Source organism: Coffea eugenioides, chromosome 9 (genome assembly GCF_003713205.1).
Source record: "Coffea eugenioides isolate CCC68of chromosome 9, Ceug_1.0, whole genome shotgun sequence".
Taxonomy (NCBI): Eukaryota; Viridiplantae; Streptophyta; class Magnoliopsida; order Gentianales; family Rubiaceae; genus Coffea; species Coffea eugenioides.
In genome coordinates this window covers 6,726,524-6,745,331 of record NC_040043.1, presented here as the reverse complement: position 1 = coordinate 6,745,331, position 18,808 = coordinate 6,726,524, and the positions used below count along the sequence as shown (strand labels likewise).

The 18,808-nt window shown below is 34.9% G+C and overlaps 2 protein-coding genes across 2 annotated transcripts; both read left to right on the top strand.

Annotated features, from left to right (window-relative positions):
- Positions 1 to 1,000: 1,000 nt before the first annotated feature.
- LOC113783655 lies at positions 1,001 to 4,394 on the top strand. Its single transcript, XM_027329851.1, has 5 exons — positions 1,001 to 1,857; positions 2,037 to 2,094; positions 2,202 to 2,285; positions 2,406 to 2,541; positions 3,320 to 4,394. Exons 1-5 carry the CDS (start codon positions 1,146 to 1,148, stop codon positions 3,605 to 3,607), a joined length of 1,278 nt encoding a protein of 425 aa, XP_027185652.1. The 5' UTR covers positions 1,001 to 1,145; the 3' UTR covers positions 3,608 to 4,394.
- A 10,243-nt stretch (positions 4,395 to 14,637) lies between these two features.
- Positions 14,638 to 18,498, top strand: LOC113782720 (galactan beta-1,4-galactosyltransferase GALS3-like). Its single transcript, XM_027328627.1, has 2 exons — positions 14,638 to 16,465; positions 17,883 to 18,498. The coding sequence occupies exons 1-2, from the start codon at positions 15,189 to 15,191 to the stop codon at positions 18,226 to 18,228; spliced, it is 1,623 nt and encodes a 540-aa protein (XP_027184428.1). The 5' UTR covers positions 14,638 to 15,188; the 3' UTR covers positions 18,229 to 18,498.
- The last annotated feature ends 310 nt before the right edge of the window (positions 18,499 to 18,808 follow it).

The following is an 18,808-nucleotide window of genomic DNA, read 5'->3' as shown; positions in this document are numbered from 1 at the left end:
AACAACTAAAATAAAACTAATGTCTCAAATTCTAACTAATCAGTCTTTCTTGAATAAGCTAGCATGTTAAAAAGTTGACGTGAGAAAAGAAAGAGAGATAGACAGAATTTCCAGCCAGCTCTAAAGGAAAGAACAATGATTGGTCTTTTTCTGGCCCTCAAACCCTTCACCCCCACTCCAGCTTGGGTTTTGGGAAGATGGCTGGCAATGAAGCAGAAAAGGCAGGGAAATAAGGGTCCATCAGAGGGCTGGCAATGGCAGTGTGGCACCACCCTTCAGTAGTCTATCTCTCTATCCCTCTCCCCTACACTTTTTCCCACGTCGTTTATCCTCACACGACATAGAATTAGTGTATTCTTGTGAACATTATTATTTTCTATGAAGGCAAAATCATGTAAGGGAAGCAAGATGGAAACCATGAAGATGCTCTAAACACCATAGTCCTCTTTTTCTATGTTTACACCCCTACATGTTCCCCAATGTCTACTATACTCGAGCATGTACTACTAGTGCCTAGATTAATCACAGTCAGACGTTTTATTTTTTAAGCAGGCGAGAAGCGATTTAAGAAATGAGGAGGGAGAAGAGGGAATTGAACTAAAAAATTTTTAGTTTCTGTGACTATAATCTTAACCATTAGATTAAAAGCTCCTCGCAGCAAGAAGTAAACACTGTTTAAAGACAACAAAACAATTCTTCATCATTCATTCTAAAATCCAAAGAAAAATAAAAGAAAACTCTTGCTTAGAGAATTATATGGTACACATACATATTTGTATCTGCATAAATAATAGAATATTGTAAACCTGCAGAATCAGTAAGGATTGTGTCACTGTCACCCTCGTGGTGTAGTTAAACAAAAGATAGTGCCCCTCACAAGAGGGTGTATGGCAGACCCCAACTCCCCCATGTTACCACTTACCCAAACCTGTCCCCACCTTTCCCTTTTATAAACCCCCGCCACCTTCTCAAACCCTTCCTTCCTTAACTCCCTCAGCCCTCCCAGCTTGATCATTTCTTGATCCTTTTCTTGTATGATCATCATCTAATCCAATAATTGTCTTTAGTTTTCATCCCTCCCATTATATAAATACTGCTCATCTTTCATAAGGGCTTGATCAAAATTAGAAAACAAGTCCAGAAAAATGTGTTCCTCCAAGTCTAAACCACAAGGGAGTAACAGCCATGAAATTAGTCCTACATTATCCCACATCAATGGCAGGCCAGTCCTTCAACCAAACTGCAATCGTACCCCTCTTTTAGAAAGGCGTAATTCCCTAAAGAAATCCTCCAGAAACTCTTTTAATGCCCCATTGCCATCATCAGCACCAGCACCAGCACCAGCAGCAGCTAGTACTACTATAACTACTAGTACTGGTGGAAATAGTAGTCCTAGAATCAGGGCTTCGGTGACTACCACCCCTCCTGCGTCTCCTCAGCTAAAATCCCCGCGACAACCGGCGACTAAGAGAGGAAATGATCCTAATGGATTGAACTCAAGTGTTGAGAAAATTGTGACACCAAGAAGCATGACAAAATCTTCCGTAACTTCAATGAAGAAATCCAAGAAATCTAGTAACGGAGGTGGAGGACATGTGACAAATTCTGCTGAGAATTCGTCATCTTCCTCATTGAAGTACTCCTCCTCCCTCATAGTTGAGGCTCCAGGAAGCATTGCAGCAGCAAGGAGGGAGCATGTTGCTATCATGCAAGTTCAAAGGAAAATGAAAATTGCTCATTATGGTAGAACAAAGTCAGCCAAGTATGAAGGGAAAGTAATTCCTCTTGATCCTTCAGCTATTACTGCTACCACAGTCAAAGAGGAAAAGAAATGCAACTTTATTACATCAAATTCAGGTATGTATATTACAGAAATTATATTTCAATTTTTGAAGAGAATTCTTTTTCAAGAAATAGTAGAAATCTTGATCAGTTTCTTTCAGTTTTTTTTTTTAGGATTGAGGTTTAAATTTATTGCATGGAGTTGATAAAAGTAGCTCATTTTGTCTTCTTTGTTATGTGTTTGTGCTATGTAGACCCTATATATGTTGCTTACCATGATGAAGAATGGGGCGTACCCGTGCATGATGACAAGTAAGTTGTACCTTCCTTCACGCAGACACACACAAATTCACGCAACTAGTATATTAATAATCCAAATATGCCATATTTATGACTAATTGATTTTTAATATGTTACAGGCTGCTCTTTGAACTTCTAGTGTTAACTGGTGCTCAAGTTGGATCAGACTGGACAACCGTCTTGAAGAAGAGGCAAGATTTCAGGTGGGGTTTTTGCCTTCTTTGTCAGAAACACGCCAATTAATTTTCTGACTTAACGAAGTGACAAAACATAAAAAGTCCACGTTATGTGTAGTGAGTTGTGTTATTCTGTTCTTTTTTCAGGGATGCTTTTTCAGGGTTTGATGCAGAAATTGTGGCAAAATTTACTGAGAAAAAGATTACTTCAATATGTACTGATTATGGCATAGAATTAAGCCAGGTCAGAGGAGCTGTCGACAATGCTAACAGAATTCTGGAGGTAGCATAAAATACTAATATGTTGAAGTTAATCTGATATGATTATTGTTTATCAGTAGTATTAGCTTTTGAGCTGTCTTTTCCGTTCACTTTCTTTCATGCGATTCCTAGCATTGATCCTATTTCATGTTTGCAAATTCTTATATTTTGTTTGGATCGCCACCTTTTTTTCAAAAAAAAATTTATATTTTTTATGAACTTATTTTTTAATTAATTTTTTATTTCACGTACATTTACGTTACAATACATTTTTTTACAAAAAATTCTAAAAAATAGAAATTCAAATGGGCTCTTACTATTGCTTTTCTTGACATGTTACGGCCAATCATTTGTAGTTTGGAATATTATTGGATCCACTTATTTAGAATAACCATGTGGAACCACATGCTACAGAACATGAAGGATGGGATATAATGATTCTTGCAGCACTGAAACCAAGAAACAAACATTTACAAAACTTTAAAATAGTTGCGCTTAAAATTCAACCTTTTCACGTAATAAATTATACTTTTTCTACAACAATCTCCAAGAGTTTAGGTGAAGATGCCTCCTTAGCCCAAAACAAAAACTTGCAAAAGTTTTCTATATACTCGTTTCATTTATTATCAGGTGCATACAAGCATTTAATGCAAATCGTGTTTTACTGAAATAGAGAGCCTGCTTCCACACAAAATGCCTGGATAGAGAGCCTATTTCTTTCCTAATTATGTGGTGGATGTCATACTGAGCCTGGATTTATTACCTAATAACTCAATTGCTGCTGTTCTAATTTGTAACAGATCAAGAAGGAATTCGGTTCATTTGACAAGTATCTATGGTCATTTGTGAATCACAAACCAATTTCTACACAGCATAAATCATGCCTCAAGATCCCTGTGAAGACCTCAAAATCAGAGTCCATCAGCAAAGCCACGGTGAGGAGGGGATTCAGATATGTTGGCCCTACAGTTATACACTCCTTCATGCAGGCAGCTGGACTTACAAATGACCATTTGATCACCTGCCCAAGACACCTTCAATGTCTAGCATTGGCCTCTCAGGGTCCTGCAGCGGCACCTGCCCTATAATTAATCACAGCTAGTTAAGCAGTAATTATACCAACAAAAAGTCATGATGATTTTAGACAGTAGTCGATTGTCTAACTATACATAGGACCCTTTTAATTTTTGTCTAGTTGTGTTAAGTGATTTGATATGTCTTTCTATAAGAGAGTTTGGTCATTTAATAGGCTATATATGGTGCTCGATTGAATCATGGTTTAGGATGATTATGATGCTGAAATAATTGTAATATGAAGGAGGAAGGAATAAAGAAGGGCTGCATTGTGGTGGGGGCTCGGGAAGCATGTGCATGGTGGGCAGGCAAATGGGAAATGGAAAAGGGCATGTGTCGTCTTGTTTGGTGCATATGGCTTTCATATCCTTGGTGACCACCAAATTATGGATTGCATTATTCAGCTTGCTTTTTCAGCAGCCTGCTAAGGACAGCAACTTCAGAGCAAGAATTTCTGGGGCCAGCCCTTCGTCTCCTTTTCTGCCTTGATTCGGATAACAATCATTTTATCTGCTTCTGCTAGATGAAGCCATCTGAAAACAAAAGGAAGAAGAAAGCAAAAACAGATAGCTGATATTTGTGTTGCTATCTATATAAGTTTCTGACACATAGGCTACTGTTTGCAAATCTGTATCATACTTTAGTGTGAAGTTTCTTGAGTGGTTGTCTTTTTTTCCCTTATTATTTTCTTGATGAACTTTTCTCTCTTCTTATGAGATTGACAATGTGGATCGGTAGGCTTGTTTGCTCTTTGGATGTGTATCACTTTTCCATGAATATTAGAAGCATAAGTTAAGTATCTTCTCCATGTGCTCTCAGCCTTTTTTTTTTAATTTGTTCTAACCACAATTTCTTCTTTGCATATTCACCACATGCACGTGATGACTTTTGGGCATAACTTTAACAACAATCAACTGACATATGAAAGGGAATTAGTCGATTGCTTATGGAATCAAGTTAATTAATTGGTGACACAAATTTAAAGTACCTCACTTTTTCTCAATTTGCAAGCATCTTATAATTGGATTTTCATTTAGTTTGAACCTTTGAAGTTTCCTGAAGGAAGGAGGATAATGCTTAAAGACTAGGGGTGTGGAAAGGAAAAAAGATTATTACTTGATGGAATTAGGAACAAATGTCACTTTGGTTTCTGTGATTTTATTTGGTGGCTCTAAGAACTTAACAGATATAATTTTGTTTGTGCAAGAGGAATAATGGAACTAGTCCTCGTGCGACTCGTATACTCCAAAAATGAAATACCAACTATAAAAACCCTTTGTAGGTTTCCTCGGTAGAAGTAGAAGTTGGTTAGATTAGACTAGATATACCGTTACGATTAAAAAAAAAAAAAAAAAAAAAAAAAACCCTTTGTCTCTTGAGGGAATTTTACGACTTATAGCGTCGTGTTAGCAAGAAGCAATTTCTGCCCGAACCCATGAACTGGCCCAATTGAAATCACGGGTTCTAAATGATCAATCAAAACTACTCCCTCGGTCTCATTGAAAATGTCACACTTTTTATTTGGAATGTTCCAAAACATTTGTCATGTTAGAAAAGTCAAAGTATCTTTTAGTCTCTCTTTCCAATATAACTATTCTTTCTAATCATATGCATGTTACCATTCAAATTTAAATTTTGAATTTGTAAGGGTAAAATTGAAAAAAAAAAGTACAAACATCACAATCAAATAACTATTTTTAAAAAGCTAAAATTTTCAAATATGACTAAATAATTGGACGAAAGGAATGATGAATAGCTCGTGAGTCTAGATTCTTATGTCATTCATTTCCTTCCCACATTTTCGATGTGGAACATTATTAGTTGGAGCCTCGTGGCATGAATTGGCCCAACTCCAATATTTACCTGGATTTTCAATTTTGGTTTCGTATTGCACCACCTTTTCCGAAGATGAGCAATATTTCTGCAGCCAATAATGAATCGGTTTGCCCCCAAAAAAATATTTGTAAACCTTAAAACGATTATATCCCAGTCAGGCCACATGAAATGTGTAAAATATGGTGGCGCTGCCGCACAAATCTTACATTGGAAGTAGAAAACTCGTTTCTGGGGCACAAATCTTCTATTTCACCAAATTGAAGATGACGACTGTTTGTGGCAGAAAAGATTCTATTTTTTTTTTTTTTCAAACTAACAGTAACGAGCTCCTCAAGTTCACGAGAGCTTAGTTCAAAAGATAACAGGGAGCAAACCCTCCTGTTTCTGGGGCTTGAGAGAAGCCCAAGCAAAGTAGGATCTCTAGGCTGCTCAACTTTACACTTGGTATTTAGTAGTAGAATTCTTACAGCTTCGTAGCAAAACTGCAATGCTATACTCAGCAGGTGAAGTTTCGAAAATGGCATTTTGCCACTAAAATAATTCCATCTGTAAAAAGCAGATGACATGTTACATCCTGTGATTTCACTTCATCTGAACGGCTCCACAAATTCTGATCTAGAAGGCTTACCAATTTACGTTAACTAGACTGGTAATTGATGCAACTCAAAATCAAGCAACTACTTTAGGTGAGAGATGTTTCTGCTCAACTGCACGCGGTGTAGCTAGGAATTTCATTTTCAGTTGGGAAATATTTTTGGTGAGTAGGTTGAGCTGTGATGATTAAGTCAGGAGTTTTGCCCATGCACATAATTTTTCTTTTCCTTTTTTTTCTTTTCAAGTCATTTGGAGTTCAAAGCCGAATTAAACAACCCGTCTGGTTGGGTATCACAAAGAAGGCTTTCTGCGATCACATAGGGTAATAGAAGATATTCAATGAGTAAGTTAGAAGCTTTCCCAAACCTTTCTTCCTTCCTCTCCATTCTCTAATTCATCCTTGTCTTATGAGATTCAGAGACAAGAAGCATAATTGCAGCTTAACAGGTAACATGATAAGAAGGATCAACCTAGAAGTAAAGTACTCTTTTTATCCAGGTTTAACAGTTTATCTAGATTTAACTAATACCAAAATTGGCAACGAAGTACAGTTTAGTTGGTAAGACGCTTCACCTGTAATCTCGATAAGTCATGGTTCTATTCATTAAGGGGAGTAAGTCAACAATATATAATTCAGTTGAATATGTTACGAGTTCAATTTAATAAGAGAATAAGTGAGGAACCATTGTTGGTTCTTTAAAAAAAATCTAGTAAAAAAATTGATTCAGGCCAAAATGACTAATATGTCCCCTTGATCCAGACTAAGTTATGGTGTCAATGATCTACCGTGGTGCCATCAATGCGTTAAAAACGGCTAGAAACTGAAGAAGTTTTGTACCTTTCAACAACTCACAAGGCCCAGAGCTGGCGTCCAATCCACCTACCTTGATCGGTTGGAAGAAGACGACATCTACTGGATTGCTTCGATGCAATCTTTTCCGAACTCGTGACCCAGTTGAAGCCCAGGTCGACAAATTTTTCAATTTGACTGTTCTGAGAACAACATACTTGCCCAGCCCAGCCCAACCAGAGATTGGAAATTGTTGAAAATAAAATATCTTAGTACTTTTTTTTTTATGGAAAGAAGGTATTTTAGAGACTCCAAAATTTAGAGATCCTGGGTTTTAATCTCTTTCCCATTTCTTAAATTTCACTTTTTTTCGTTGCTGAAATAATTTTTTAAAAAGGGTATTTAAAAATCAAAATTTTAACTGTGACGTGCCCCATTTACACTTGCACCATTAGCTTAAAAAAGGTAGGCGATCCAACATTTACTGAAAATAAAATATCATAGAGAAAATAACCAACCTAATAACAAAAGAAAACTAAAAGGATACACAAACACAAAGAAAGAAGAGCCGCTTAGAATGCATGTTTGTGAGCATAATAATATTCAAGCTTCAATAAACTCCCCCTGTCCTCTCTCCGCTTCTTGAGTTCCACCTCTTCCAAATTAAAAAAAAATTAAAAAAAAAAGTTAAAAAAAAACTCACAAACTATCTGCAAAACTTGTTTCAACAAATTATTGATGCAAAGCGTTGATGCATTTAGCAATTGCTTATGTTCCAAATTCCCCTTTTTTTCTGTTTTTCTTAACAAAAGTTTGTCTCCATTGTAGCAACATTTACAAAAAAATACCGATACTATTGAAGGTCTTCCATACTTCCTTCTTCTTCTTTTTTTTTTTGCACAAAATTATGATCTAGGCAATTTGTAAATGTGCACTAAAAAACCACAATAATCGGGCGATATTTCTCATTTTTCTTTACAAACAAGGCCTATTCTACGTTCTGTATTTCAAAAAAAAAAATCACATTGATTCCTCAGTATAGTCCTTTTTTTTTCCTTTTCGAAAGCATATTATTTTTTTTCCTTTTTTCCCTAAAAAGATGAATAATACTACTCATTTACTTATTTTTTCATAACTCAAATCCGTGATCTCACAATTATAAATTAAACGTAGTCCTTTTTTTTTTCCTTTCGAAAGCATATTATTTTTTTCCCTTTTTTCCCTAAAAAGATCAATAATACTACTAATTTACTTATTTTTTCACGACTCAAATCCGTGATCTCACAGTTATAAATGAAACGTCTTACTTATCGTCGTGATCAAGCAGACTATATTGATTCCTAAGTACAGTTCTGATTTTTTTTTTAATTTTATGCCCACATTAATCAATAGGTGGTGACAAGCTTGCAATGAATGAGGATGATATGAATCATTAAAGAATTGCTTGTATTATGCGACAGTGATAAAAAGAAATTGACCTTTGTCCCCTCCCCGTTAGGTTAGGCACTCAGGTCTTCAAAGTTCAAACAATTAACTGTGAAAAAGATTATTATAACGGCCGTGGTTGCTACGGAACCCATGTGAAAGTGGTTCCCACTTCATTCTAATGAGTCAAAGAGTGGGCCCCCTCTTCTTTCCACCTGCTACAACAGTTTTTGGGCGCGTGGTCTCTATGATTGCCTTATTAAAATGAAATTAAGTTTTCATTGTTATCATTATTGAAATTCAAGAACATGTTAATAATGCATCTTTTTTTTTTTGGAAATGTTTACATTGATTTGTTAGTTGGTGCACAATAATTTTGCTTCATTTTGGATTGAGGAATATTTGGGAAAAAAATATTGTTGAAAATTTAAAATGAGAAAATGTGTTTAAAATTTTCCAAAAAATAATTTTTTTTTTCAAAAAGGTGTTTAGTAAGTGCCATTTTTGTGGATTCCAAGATTAATTGCACAGCGTATATGGGTTATTGACCCCTTTTTAAAGGTAAAAATGGCTTTTAACACTTTCTCTCGTAATTCTTTTTATTGATGTGAATCCATTTGAATTGTTACTTTATGGAGTTTTTATTAAAAAAAATGTATTGTATCTATTTAATGTATGTGAAATAAAAAATAATTGACAAATATATTCATGAAAAACGTAAAAAAAATTTTAAAAAAAATTACTATCTAAAGAATTCTGGTAAACTGTATACAAATTAAGTGTTCATTTAAACAAACTGTATACACAATACCGTCCAATTTTTACTCAAAAAGAAACAAGAAAATAAAGTAAAAGTAATTTGATCTCTATATAACGTTGGCAAAAAAAAAATTTTGTTGTTGTTTTCCAATTCACTTGTGCGAGAAGATAAGAAACGATTGATCACAAGCTAATGCAAAAATCTTCTATCAATTCAGTCATCATAACACCTCCAATACCATCAAAACAAAAAAAAGTAAGAATAAGGATTTTTTTTATATCTATGCTAAATAAGCAGCAATGTTGTCACGCCACTTGGGGCAATGGTATACAGAACAAGAAACACAGGACAATAGTAATAATAATGTCATGACTTTCTGTTCCGTTCATTTATTGTACTTTGAGCTTCCGAGTTTGTACAAAATTCTCTGCTTTCCTGCCACATTGCAGCAAAGGAGAGGTGCCCAATTTGCCAAGAGTGGAATCTGAAATTCCGCCCAAATTTGTGGAAAGAAAACAAATGCTCACCATCAAGACTTGAATAATGCAGAGGAAATGAAAGAATACTAGGCAAGACGGCAGACTTCAATTGTTTTTTGTTTTTCCACTGTTCAATTCGCAAGGATTTTGGATTATATTCGTGTTTGCTTATACTCCCTCCACTCTGTTGATGAAAGCGTTATGCTTTTAATTTTAAGATATTTCAGAATATTTATATCTTAACAAAATTTAACTTTTGCACGCATATTATGGATCAAACGATGATAGTGTATACGGTGTCAGTGTATATAAGATTTACTTTAATGAAAATTACTTTTTATCTCTTTTTCTAATATTATCCTAAACTTTTATCTATATTGTGTACTAAATTCAAATTTGATATTTAAAATTTTAAGAATAATTTTGAAAATAAATTCACTAACAATACTATCAAGCCATTATTTTTTATAAATTTGGTATCTCGGAATGTAACGGATAATTTGAGACAGAGAGAACTTAACTTAGATGAGCCTTCACATTTTACTTCAATGTAAGGTTATGATTGTTGGAACTTAGAAATATGCTCACTTTTAACTTCTAGTGATGAAGAACACCCAAGATTCTGTCATATCTCTTGGAATTTGCAAAAGATAAAATGTGAATAGAACTTAAACATTTTAATTAGAAATAAAGTTAGTGTTAATATGTATTAATGCATGTACTGTTTTTTGGATAGATCATGTATAATTATCTTTGTGGCACTAATGATGGTCCTTTGGAAGGGATTTTAAAGGGTGAACTTTGGGTGATGTGATTTTTGGGTATAATATTAACACAGAAAAAGTATTTTTAAGTTAATGCAATTTAATAGGTAGTGAACATGTGAACTTAACTTGGGTTTCCTAGAGCTTTTAATTATAACTATTCATTCATAAATTGATCTCGTCATAAAGTCTTTACTTGATAGCTTTTATCAAACCTTCATTTACCTTTGGTCTTAATCCTATGATTAAAGTGTGACTAAGATGTATTTTATCCCATCAATTCCTATCATTAACCATCTTACGATAACATGTATTGACTATCAAATCCAAATCCAAATCCAAATCCAATCTTTTTTAAATTTAATAAAATAAAAAAAATTGATGATATATAAGACCACATTATATTATGGTAAATCTCTCCTACCAAAACAAAAAAAAAAATATTGTGGTAAAACTCTAACATTCTTTAGTGAAAACTTAAGTTTAATAATTATTTTCTTTTCTTTCTCGATGAGTTTAGAATTTGATCAATATACAATCCCCGACTTCAATATTAACATTGGCGCAGAATATTCAATAAAAGTAAGTATGTCAAGCTATCGTTATTTTTTTTTTGAAAGAAAATATTCAATCGACACAAAATACCTCCAAAATATTTTATAATTTTGTTTGATGGCTTTCAAAGTTTAAAATTTGCTTCCAATCTAAAAGAGAATATTGGCGAACATTATTAATTTTTGGCCAATGTTAAACGTATTTCACTTTGTTATAATGGCACTCTTACTAATATTATTTATCGTATAGTTTTTATTTATTAGACTATATGATAAAAAATACGATAAAATTGTGTTTGGATATGAGATTATTTAAAATATTATTTGGAATAATTACTGTACCACTTTTTGTGATGTGATATATGTGAGATAAAAAGATAATTGAAAAGATAAAAAATATATTAAAAATTATATTTGTGATGTAAGCAAATCATTTTTATCCATTATTTGGCTATCCAAACACTTAAAAAAAGTGAGGTGCAATTAACATTTATTAGTTAGTGGAAAGGTCTCATTTATTATTAACATTTATCAAAGATTTCCGTAGTCAAAATTTCAATACACGGAATTTGTTAGTGGAAAGGTCTCATTCTTTTATGCAAATTTATTATGAGGACGGCGGCGTAATTTGCATATTTGGTGGGTCGCCGGTATCTGCGGTCTCCACCGACGGTCAGGTCATGTAAGCAGATGAAAGGAGGGTAGAATGGGAAATATAAAAGGCCAACACAGCTCACAGCTGGAGACTGCGGTGTGGGAGACTGGGACTGGGATGGGTAGGCAGCGGACAGGCGTCTCCTCAACAATTCAACCTATGAAGACTATTCTGCCACACATTTTCCCACGCGTCCCTTCCTAGCAAGCCTATCTATTTGCTTTTGCACTGCGGTCCCTGATCCTCCTCCTTATTACTCTCTCGCACTTCACTCTTTATTATTCTATGTTTGTCTGCTATTATAGTTCTTGTTATTACTAATAGAAGTCTCGTAATTTTTGGTACGAGTTAAAAGAATTTTGGATCCTTTAATTTCTTAATAAAGAAAACATTTTCTTTTGTTTTAGGCCAAAAAAGACTTTTAATATGAGTAAATGTGCGTTTGATAAAATTGAAACATGAAACATGAAATATGAATTCATTAAGTTATTGTATTATTAAATATTAAATCTAATACATTTGAGGGTGCAAATCACATTCAATGATAAGTGAATAGTTTATCACTTAATTTTTGATGCATGTTTTGTCTAGGAATTTTAGTGTCACTTAATTAATTCAAATATTTAATTTTTAGGTATCAAAAGATCTGAATATTTTAAAATCTGAATCTATTAAATTCAAGTGCCGAATTGAATTATGAAACAAACCCTAAATATCCTAACAACAATTCGCTATATGCATAAGACTGACTTCCAACTTAAGTGCATATGCTGAAAACAAGTCTAAATAGATTACTACAAGTATAATAGAAGGATGCATCAGGCTTAAGCCATGCTAGAGCAGATGTTTCACTTATTTTCTCATGAAAAAAGGAATGACATTGTTCGATGTATATATTAATGGAGGCTAGCTCATTTATAACATTAACTTTACAAATTTTGTGTTATTAGTTAGAAAAAGACTATTTGAGTCTATTTGATTCATCCAATGCTTATGTAATTAAGATCGAATCACTAGTTATGTAGCTAGTAATTTAGGTTCACTTTAATTGTGATATTGATAACTTTTGACTTAAGAAAAAAAGAAATATTTCTTAGTTATAAAAGAAAAATTTACTATTTTTTTTTATAAGTGAAAGGTTTTTAATCCAAAATTTTCGACATACAACCCCCCTTTCCACCGTATCATCCAACCCTTTCTTCCCCTCTCGCTACTATTTGTTACGTATTTCATGTACTCCAAAAAAGTAAAGGCACAAAGTGCTTCTGTGTCGTTGCTCGTAGTAACCTTATTCTTGTTAGATATGAATGGCACTTTTTTCATAGAAACATCTAACTACCAAACTCATGTAATAAAACTCATGTAATAAAAAGCTTTTTGATTTTATGCGTTTCGAAATTGAGTAGCTTGATATACATACACATAATAAAAAAGAACAGAAAATTTACACAAAATTGAGCTAAAATGAATGCAACATACATATGAACATCAATAGCCTTTTAAAAATTTTAACTTGGTTTTCATCGATTATCATTGGTATGAAGTTTACAAACGTTTTTCATTTAAGTTCAGCTAATGGAAGAGAAGAAAAATACTTCTCAAGTAATTTTCACAAACTTGGCTCTACATTTTTTGTTTTGAAAACAATCAAATTACAACTAGTTTTGTGGCACACACTTTTCATATCTTTTGGAATTGGAGATCTATTCAATGATACAATTTTGCTTCTAAGTTACCTTACATCTACACCAATTCTTTAAAAATCCATGGGTGGCAATGAAAAGCTAGAAAGAAACATAATTGCAAAGACAACCATACACATGATTAGAAAAAAAAAATCAAAGAAGTAGATGCCAAACATCTTATACCAACCAGTCCAAATTATATGCCTAGACTATGGGGACCACAAAAACAAAAATTAAACTAGCAATTATATAAGGGATAATTTCAGATACCTCCCCTGAGGTTTCTAACAGTCTCACTCTCTTTCTTTGTGGTTTCAAAAATATCACAAACCTCCCCTGTCAGAATTTAGGTTCCATTTCTTACATCATCATGGCCAAAAAGACTTAAATACCCTCACAAGTAAGCTAATATTTTGTGATTATCAGGACAAATACATTCCAACTCACCTAATTTTTTTTTTCTATGTTATATTTAATCTCCTTTTTACATGTATACATAGTCAAATAATTAATACCTAACATGATGTACATTTTTTTAACACCTAATCATTCCAAATTTATGCATACCATTACACTACTTTTTATAGATATACATAGTCAAGTAACTAACATCTAATATAATGTATATATTTGTAAACTGATTGTACCTCATAGATCACCCCGTGTAAGGTGTTTATAGGCAAATTAGTATTAGTCATATATATAAAATTACATACACATTGCAGCTTGTAAGGAGATGCACAAGTGGATCAAAGTACTAATAACCATTCCAAATGAATTCATATCATTGCACTATGCATATTGCTGCGATGACTAATTGCAATATGCATGTGAACAAATAACTATATGTTCAATAATTTTTATGCATCGTACTTGATCGATAACACGGTGTACATTATTTCAACCAAATTGTACATTCACTAAGTATTTATATACATGCTACTTATTGAAGTAAACTATCTCTCTACTAAATATTTAATGTACTCTCATAAGCACTAATAGTTGATTTAATATGCAATTGGAACAAATAACCATTTAGTAAAAGCTTTTGATATAATATTATTGATGAATAACATATTGTATATGAAATTATCCCTTTTTTCTAATTTATTTTTAATTTTTATTAGTTTTCATTATTTCACAAATATAACTTGTACACTTACCTCAGGGGCATTTATGGAAACAAAATTTCATCTCTTTCATGAAAACACTTTTTTATGTTCACTTTTGACATCATGGGCTGATTTTGTTACAAAATCCTAAACCTCAGGGGAGGTTTGTAATATTTTTGAAATCATAGGGGAGGAGAATGAGATTGTTAGAAACCTCAAGGGAGGTTTCTGAAATTATCCCATTATATAAAACTAAAAACAAAAGCACAGCCTTAAATTAATCATAGAGGAGAGCAGACACAGCCTTTTCCCATCCCCAGTAAAAGCAAAACCTTTGTCCAATTTATTTATTCAATTTAATTTTTCTCATTTCTTAGTCCCTTCCTTTATGGAAAATTACAGGACAGAACAGCACAGCATGGACAATCAATGAAACTCTTCATATCCCCACTTTCCCTTTCCTACACACTTCATGATGCTTTGCACCTTGCCTCATTCACTCACCCCACCCCTCCCATAATGCCATGCCTCTCCAGATTCCCTATGCAAAATACACAAAGCTGATTGCCCAGCACTTGTAAGCACAAAACTGAGAGAGAGTCAGAAAAGACAGCAGATTACAGAAGAGAGACAGAGAAAGGAGAGAAGAATTTTGTTGTCTTCTCAACTTCCTTTCCCTCGCCCCAGTGTGTGTTCTGTGTGTGTTTGTGTTAGGGCCTTAAAAAGGCTCAAACACACAAGAACATTCAAGAAGCAAAAAGGGTAAAAAAAAAAACACACACACACAGTGGCACACACAGTGGCACACACTGACATAATACTGCATTTTGCACTTTCTTATCCATCCATCAATCTAGAAAGAAAGTATTAGTGTGGAGTCGTGACTCTTGAGCCGCAACTGACCAATACTACTGCTACAACAAGTAGAGGAAAAAAAGAAAATGAGTACTGAGAAAGAGAAGGAGAAAGAGAGGAAAATGTTTGTTGGGGTGGTTTGGAATTGTGCTGCTGAGCTCAAATATCTCCTCACTGCTCTTCTCTTCCTTTGCTCTTTGGTCACCATTCTTCAGTTCCTTCCTACTCGTTTCTCCCTCTCGGCTTCAGATCTCCGACCTTGTCTCTCCTCTCCCACTGCTCCCACCACCGTCACAGCCACCGCCACCACCGCTACTGTTTCTTTATCAGAAGACAGGAATAATACTACCAACGCCACGACCACCGCTACTGCCCCTGCTGCGGCAGATGCGCCCACAGATGTCATACTACTCCCGCAACCAGCACCTCCAGCGATGGAGAAAGACCAAGTTCTTGAAAATGGGATTATCAAGAGAGCTTTTAACCCGTTCGGCTCTGCTGCATACAACTTCATTCTCATGTCGGCGTACAGAGGCGGCCCCAACACTTTTGCCGTCATGGGTTTGGCCTCGAAGCCTCTCCATGTTTTCGGCAAGCCTTCATATCAATGCCAGTGGGTTCCATTTGGCGGCAGTGGAGCCGAGGAAAATGTTGAGAATCAAGAACCCATTGTCACTGACGGCCAGAAAATCCTTACTGATTGGGGATACGGCCGGGTTTACACGGTTGTCGTAGTGAATTGCACCTTTTCAGCTCCGGTTATTGGTGGTGGTAGCGGGGGTGGAAAGCTGCTCCTCCACGCAGCCACCAACGGCGGCGGGGATACCAATTTTAATCTGACAGATACTATAGAGGCATTAACTGAATCAGGTGAAGATTTGAAGAATTTCAACCAAGTCTACAGTGCAAAGCCCAAGTATGACTATTTGTATTGTGGGTCATCTTTATTTGGGAATTTGAGTCCGCAGAGAGTGAGGGAGTGGTTAGCTTACCATATCAGGCTATTTGGTGGGAAATCCCATTTTGTTATGCATGATGCAGGGGGCGTTCATCCAGGGGTGATGGAAGTATTGAGGCCTTGGATGGAAAAGGGATACGTGACTTTGCATGATATCAGGGAACAAGAGAGATTTGATGGCTACTATCATAATCAGTTTTTAGTTGTGAATGATTGCCTGCATAGGCATAGATATATGGCTAAGTGGATGTTTTTCTTTGATGTGGATGAGTTCCTTTTTGTTCCCAAGAAGAGTACTCTCAAAACTGTCATGGATTCGTTTTCGGAGTATACTCAGTTCACCATCGAGCAGATGCCCATGTCCAACAAGCTTTGTCTAGCTGAGGATGCTGGTAAATCGTACAGGTATGCCAACTTTTGGAATTTTAATTTTATTTCATTCTATTTTTGTGTTGAGGTTCTAATTGACGAGATGAAAATGCTGGCATTTGATTGAACATGGCCTTTTCGTGCTGTAAAGGGAAAGACAATTCCACTGTCTAGCATAAATTGGCTAATAAATAATTCTTTGAATGAAAAGATGTGCTTGCTTTTATACTTTTAGTTGCTATGTAAGATAGTAGTTGATAGTAATAGTAGTGTTTACATGCCAGTCCGAATGTTGTTGTTTGCCAGTGTTTGATGTAGTCCTTTGCTAAAGTTGTGGGGTATGCTTGAATTAATAGCATGTCATGTGATCATGGTGCTGAGAGAATATGCTGTTATTCTTCTTCATCCCAATACAGAAGAATCATTCCAATGCATCATGGTGTTTCTCATCACTTTCCAGTTTTTTTGAGGTAGATGTTGAAATCGGTGGCAGAGGCTATCAACTTCTCTGCACTAGCTGCTTTTTTTTTAATTAGATTATGGCATCAGTCCTTACTTTTTACTACTACTGGTGGCTGTAACTGCTGCTTAGTGCATTATTGTTGTGTTGCTGGCTTTGTTGCATTAGTAATACATTTTTTGTTGATTTTGGATCCTGTAACATCAGTAATGGCAATGTTTTTGGAGCTATTAGCCTGTGCATTGCCATTCTTTAGATTCTTGTCCTGTATTCATCTCAATATGGGCCAAATGGAAGTGGGGTTAGTTAGACCTTCTTGTGATGCAAACTTGTCTTGTCCTAAATGCAAGTTTTGAATATGAGGTTCTCCTAAATGGTCGCCATATTTAGGTAAGTAATTCTGTTTCTATATGGTCACTAGGAAAATCTCATCATAAAACTAATTGTTATTGCTTTCATTTGAGAGTGCAAGTTCAACCATTTTTTTTTTTACCACCCCTCCCACCCCTCTCCGTGCCCTTCGTGCCTCCAACTAATAGGTACATGGTTGAAACTCTAAACCTGACAGTGAGTAGAACTCTAAGAGCCCTCCCTGACTACTGAACGGACTTCAGTGGTTCGTGTAAGTTCAAATTGTAATAACTGAGTCGTACGAACACTCAATAGTTTCCTGTGAACTTTTTGTTTGATGTCCATGTCGATGTGAGAGGTGGAAACGCTTGTCCAAGGTGCATTAATTGAATGTCAACACGTTTGATTAGTTGATGTCACGTTTTACCAATCTTATAATTGTGAGCTTCAACCTTAATATGTAGCTAACCTTGACCAACACTGTACATTTGATGTTGAACGTTATACTATCAATTGTATAAAAAACAGTTTAGAATAGTACAACTGTGCAAGGAATCAAGCCAAATCTGAAAACGAGTAAATTTGCTGGAAACAGCTTGATAAATTGTGTCTTTATTATTCAATGCCTGATTTTGATTCCAGGAAATGGGGATTTGAGAAGTTGGTGTACAAGGATGTGAAAAGGGGAATAAGGAGAGATCGCAAATATGTCGTGCAACCGCGTAATGTGTTTGCAACAGGGGTTCACATGTCGCAGAACACGGTGGGGAAGACAACCCACAAGACAGAAGGGCGGATCATGTATTTCCATTATCACGGGACCATCGCCGACCGCCGAGAACCATGCCGGAGATCGGTCAACACCACAGATATCACCATTGACGGTATTCCTTACTCCTTGGATACTTCCATGAGGATTGTTGCCGGTTTTGTGAAAAGATTCGAGCTCAAGATGATTGGTTCTGTTTTACAAAGAACACGGCAATGATATATTATATATATGGGTCAACAGAGGCATTTTCCTTCCCACATTGTATGATCTATTTATTTTTTTGGTCCCATTTTAGTTGGAGTTCTTTTACTGTATGATAGTTTTCTCTTTTTTTTTTTTTTTTTTTGAAAATAAACTATAGAGCTGCATATAGATTTAAGAAGGAGGAGGCCTGTATATGTTTTGGTATAGAAGACGATTTGGTTAAAAGGGGTTTGTATTCTTTATGTCTTTATTTATTCATCCATCCTTGATTAATTTGCCTAATTATTTCTTCTTTGCCTAAATTTTATTGTCGGTAATGAGGGACCACTTTTGTCACCCCCTTTGCCCTTTGGCTTTCAACATTTATGGTCCAACCAAAATTCGGCTTGAAAATAAGTAAAAGAATTTTCTCGTAGATCATGTTTAAATGGGTAGAATTCATTTTTATTTGGGGATTAGTAAATAGGTAGGAATTCATGTTTCTACATTTTATTTGTGTAGCGCATGACTATTAGTATTTTGTTTTAAGATTCTCGTTTAAATTGGTACCATGAAAAGATGAGGGATATATATATATTTTGTTTGGAACGTT

Bases quoted from the DNA above. Each gene is read 5' to 3' on its own strand.
- LOC113783655 (XM_027329851.1), top strand. From the start codon at position 1,146: ATGTGTTCCTCCAAGTCTAAACCACAAGGGAGTAACAGCCATGAAATT. The intron at 2,095-2,201 runs GTAAGTTGTACC...AATATGTTACAG, and splicing joins GTACCCGTGCATGATGACAA to GCTGCTCTTTGAACTTCTAG. The intron at 2,542-3,319 runs GTAGCATAAAAT...AATTTGTAACAG, and splicing joins ATGCTAACAGAATTCTGGAG to ATCAAGAAGGAATTCGGTTC.
- LOC113782720 (XM_027328627.1), top strand. From the start codon at position 15,189: ATGAGTACTGAGAAAGAGAAGGAGAAAGAGAGGAAAATGTTTGTTGGG. The intron at 16,466-17,882 runs GTATGCCAACTT...TTTTGATTCCAG, and splicing joins GATGCTGGTAAATCGTACAG to GAAATGGGGATTTGAGAAGT.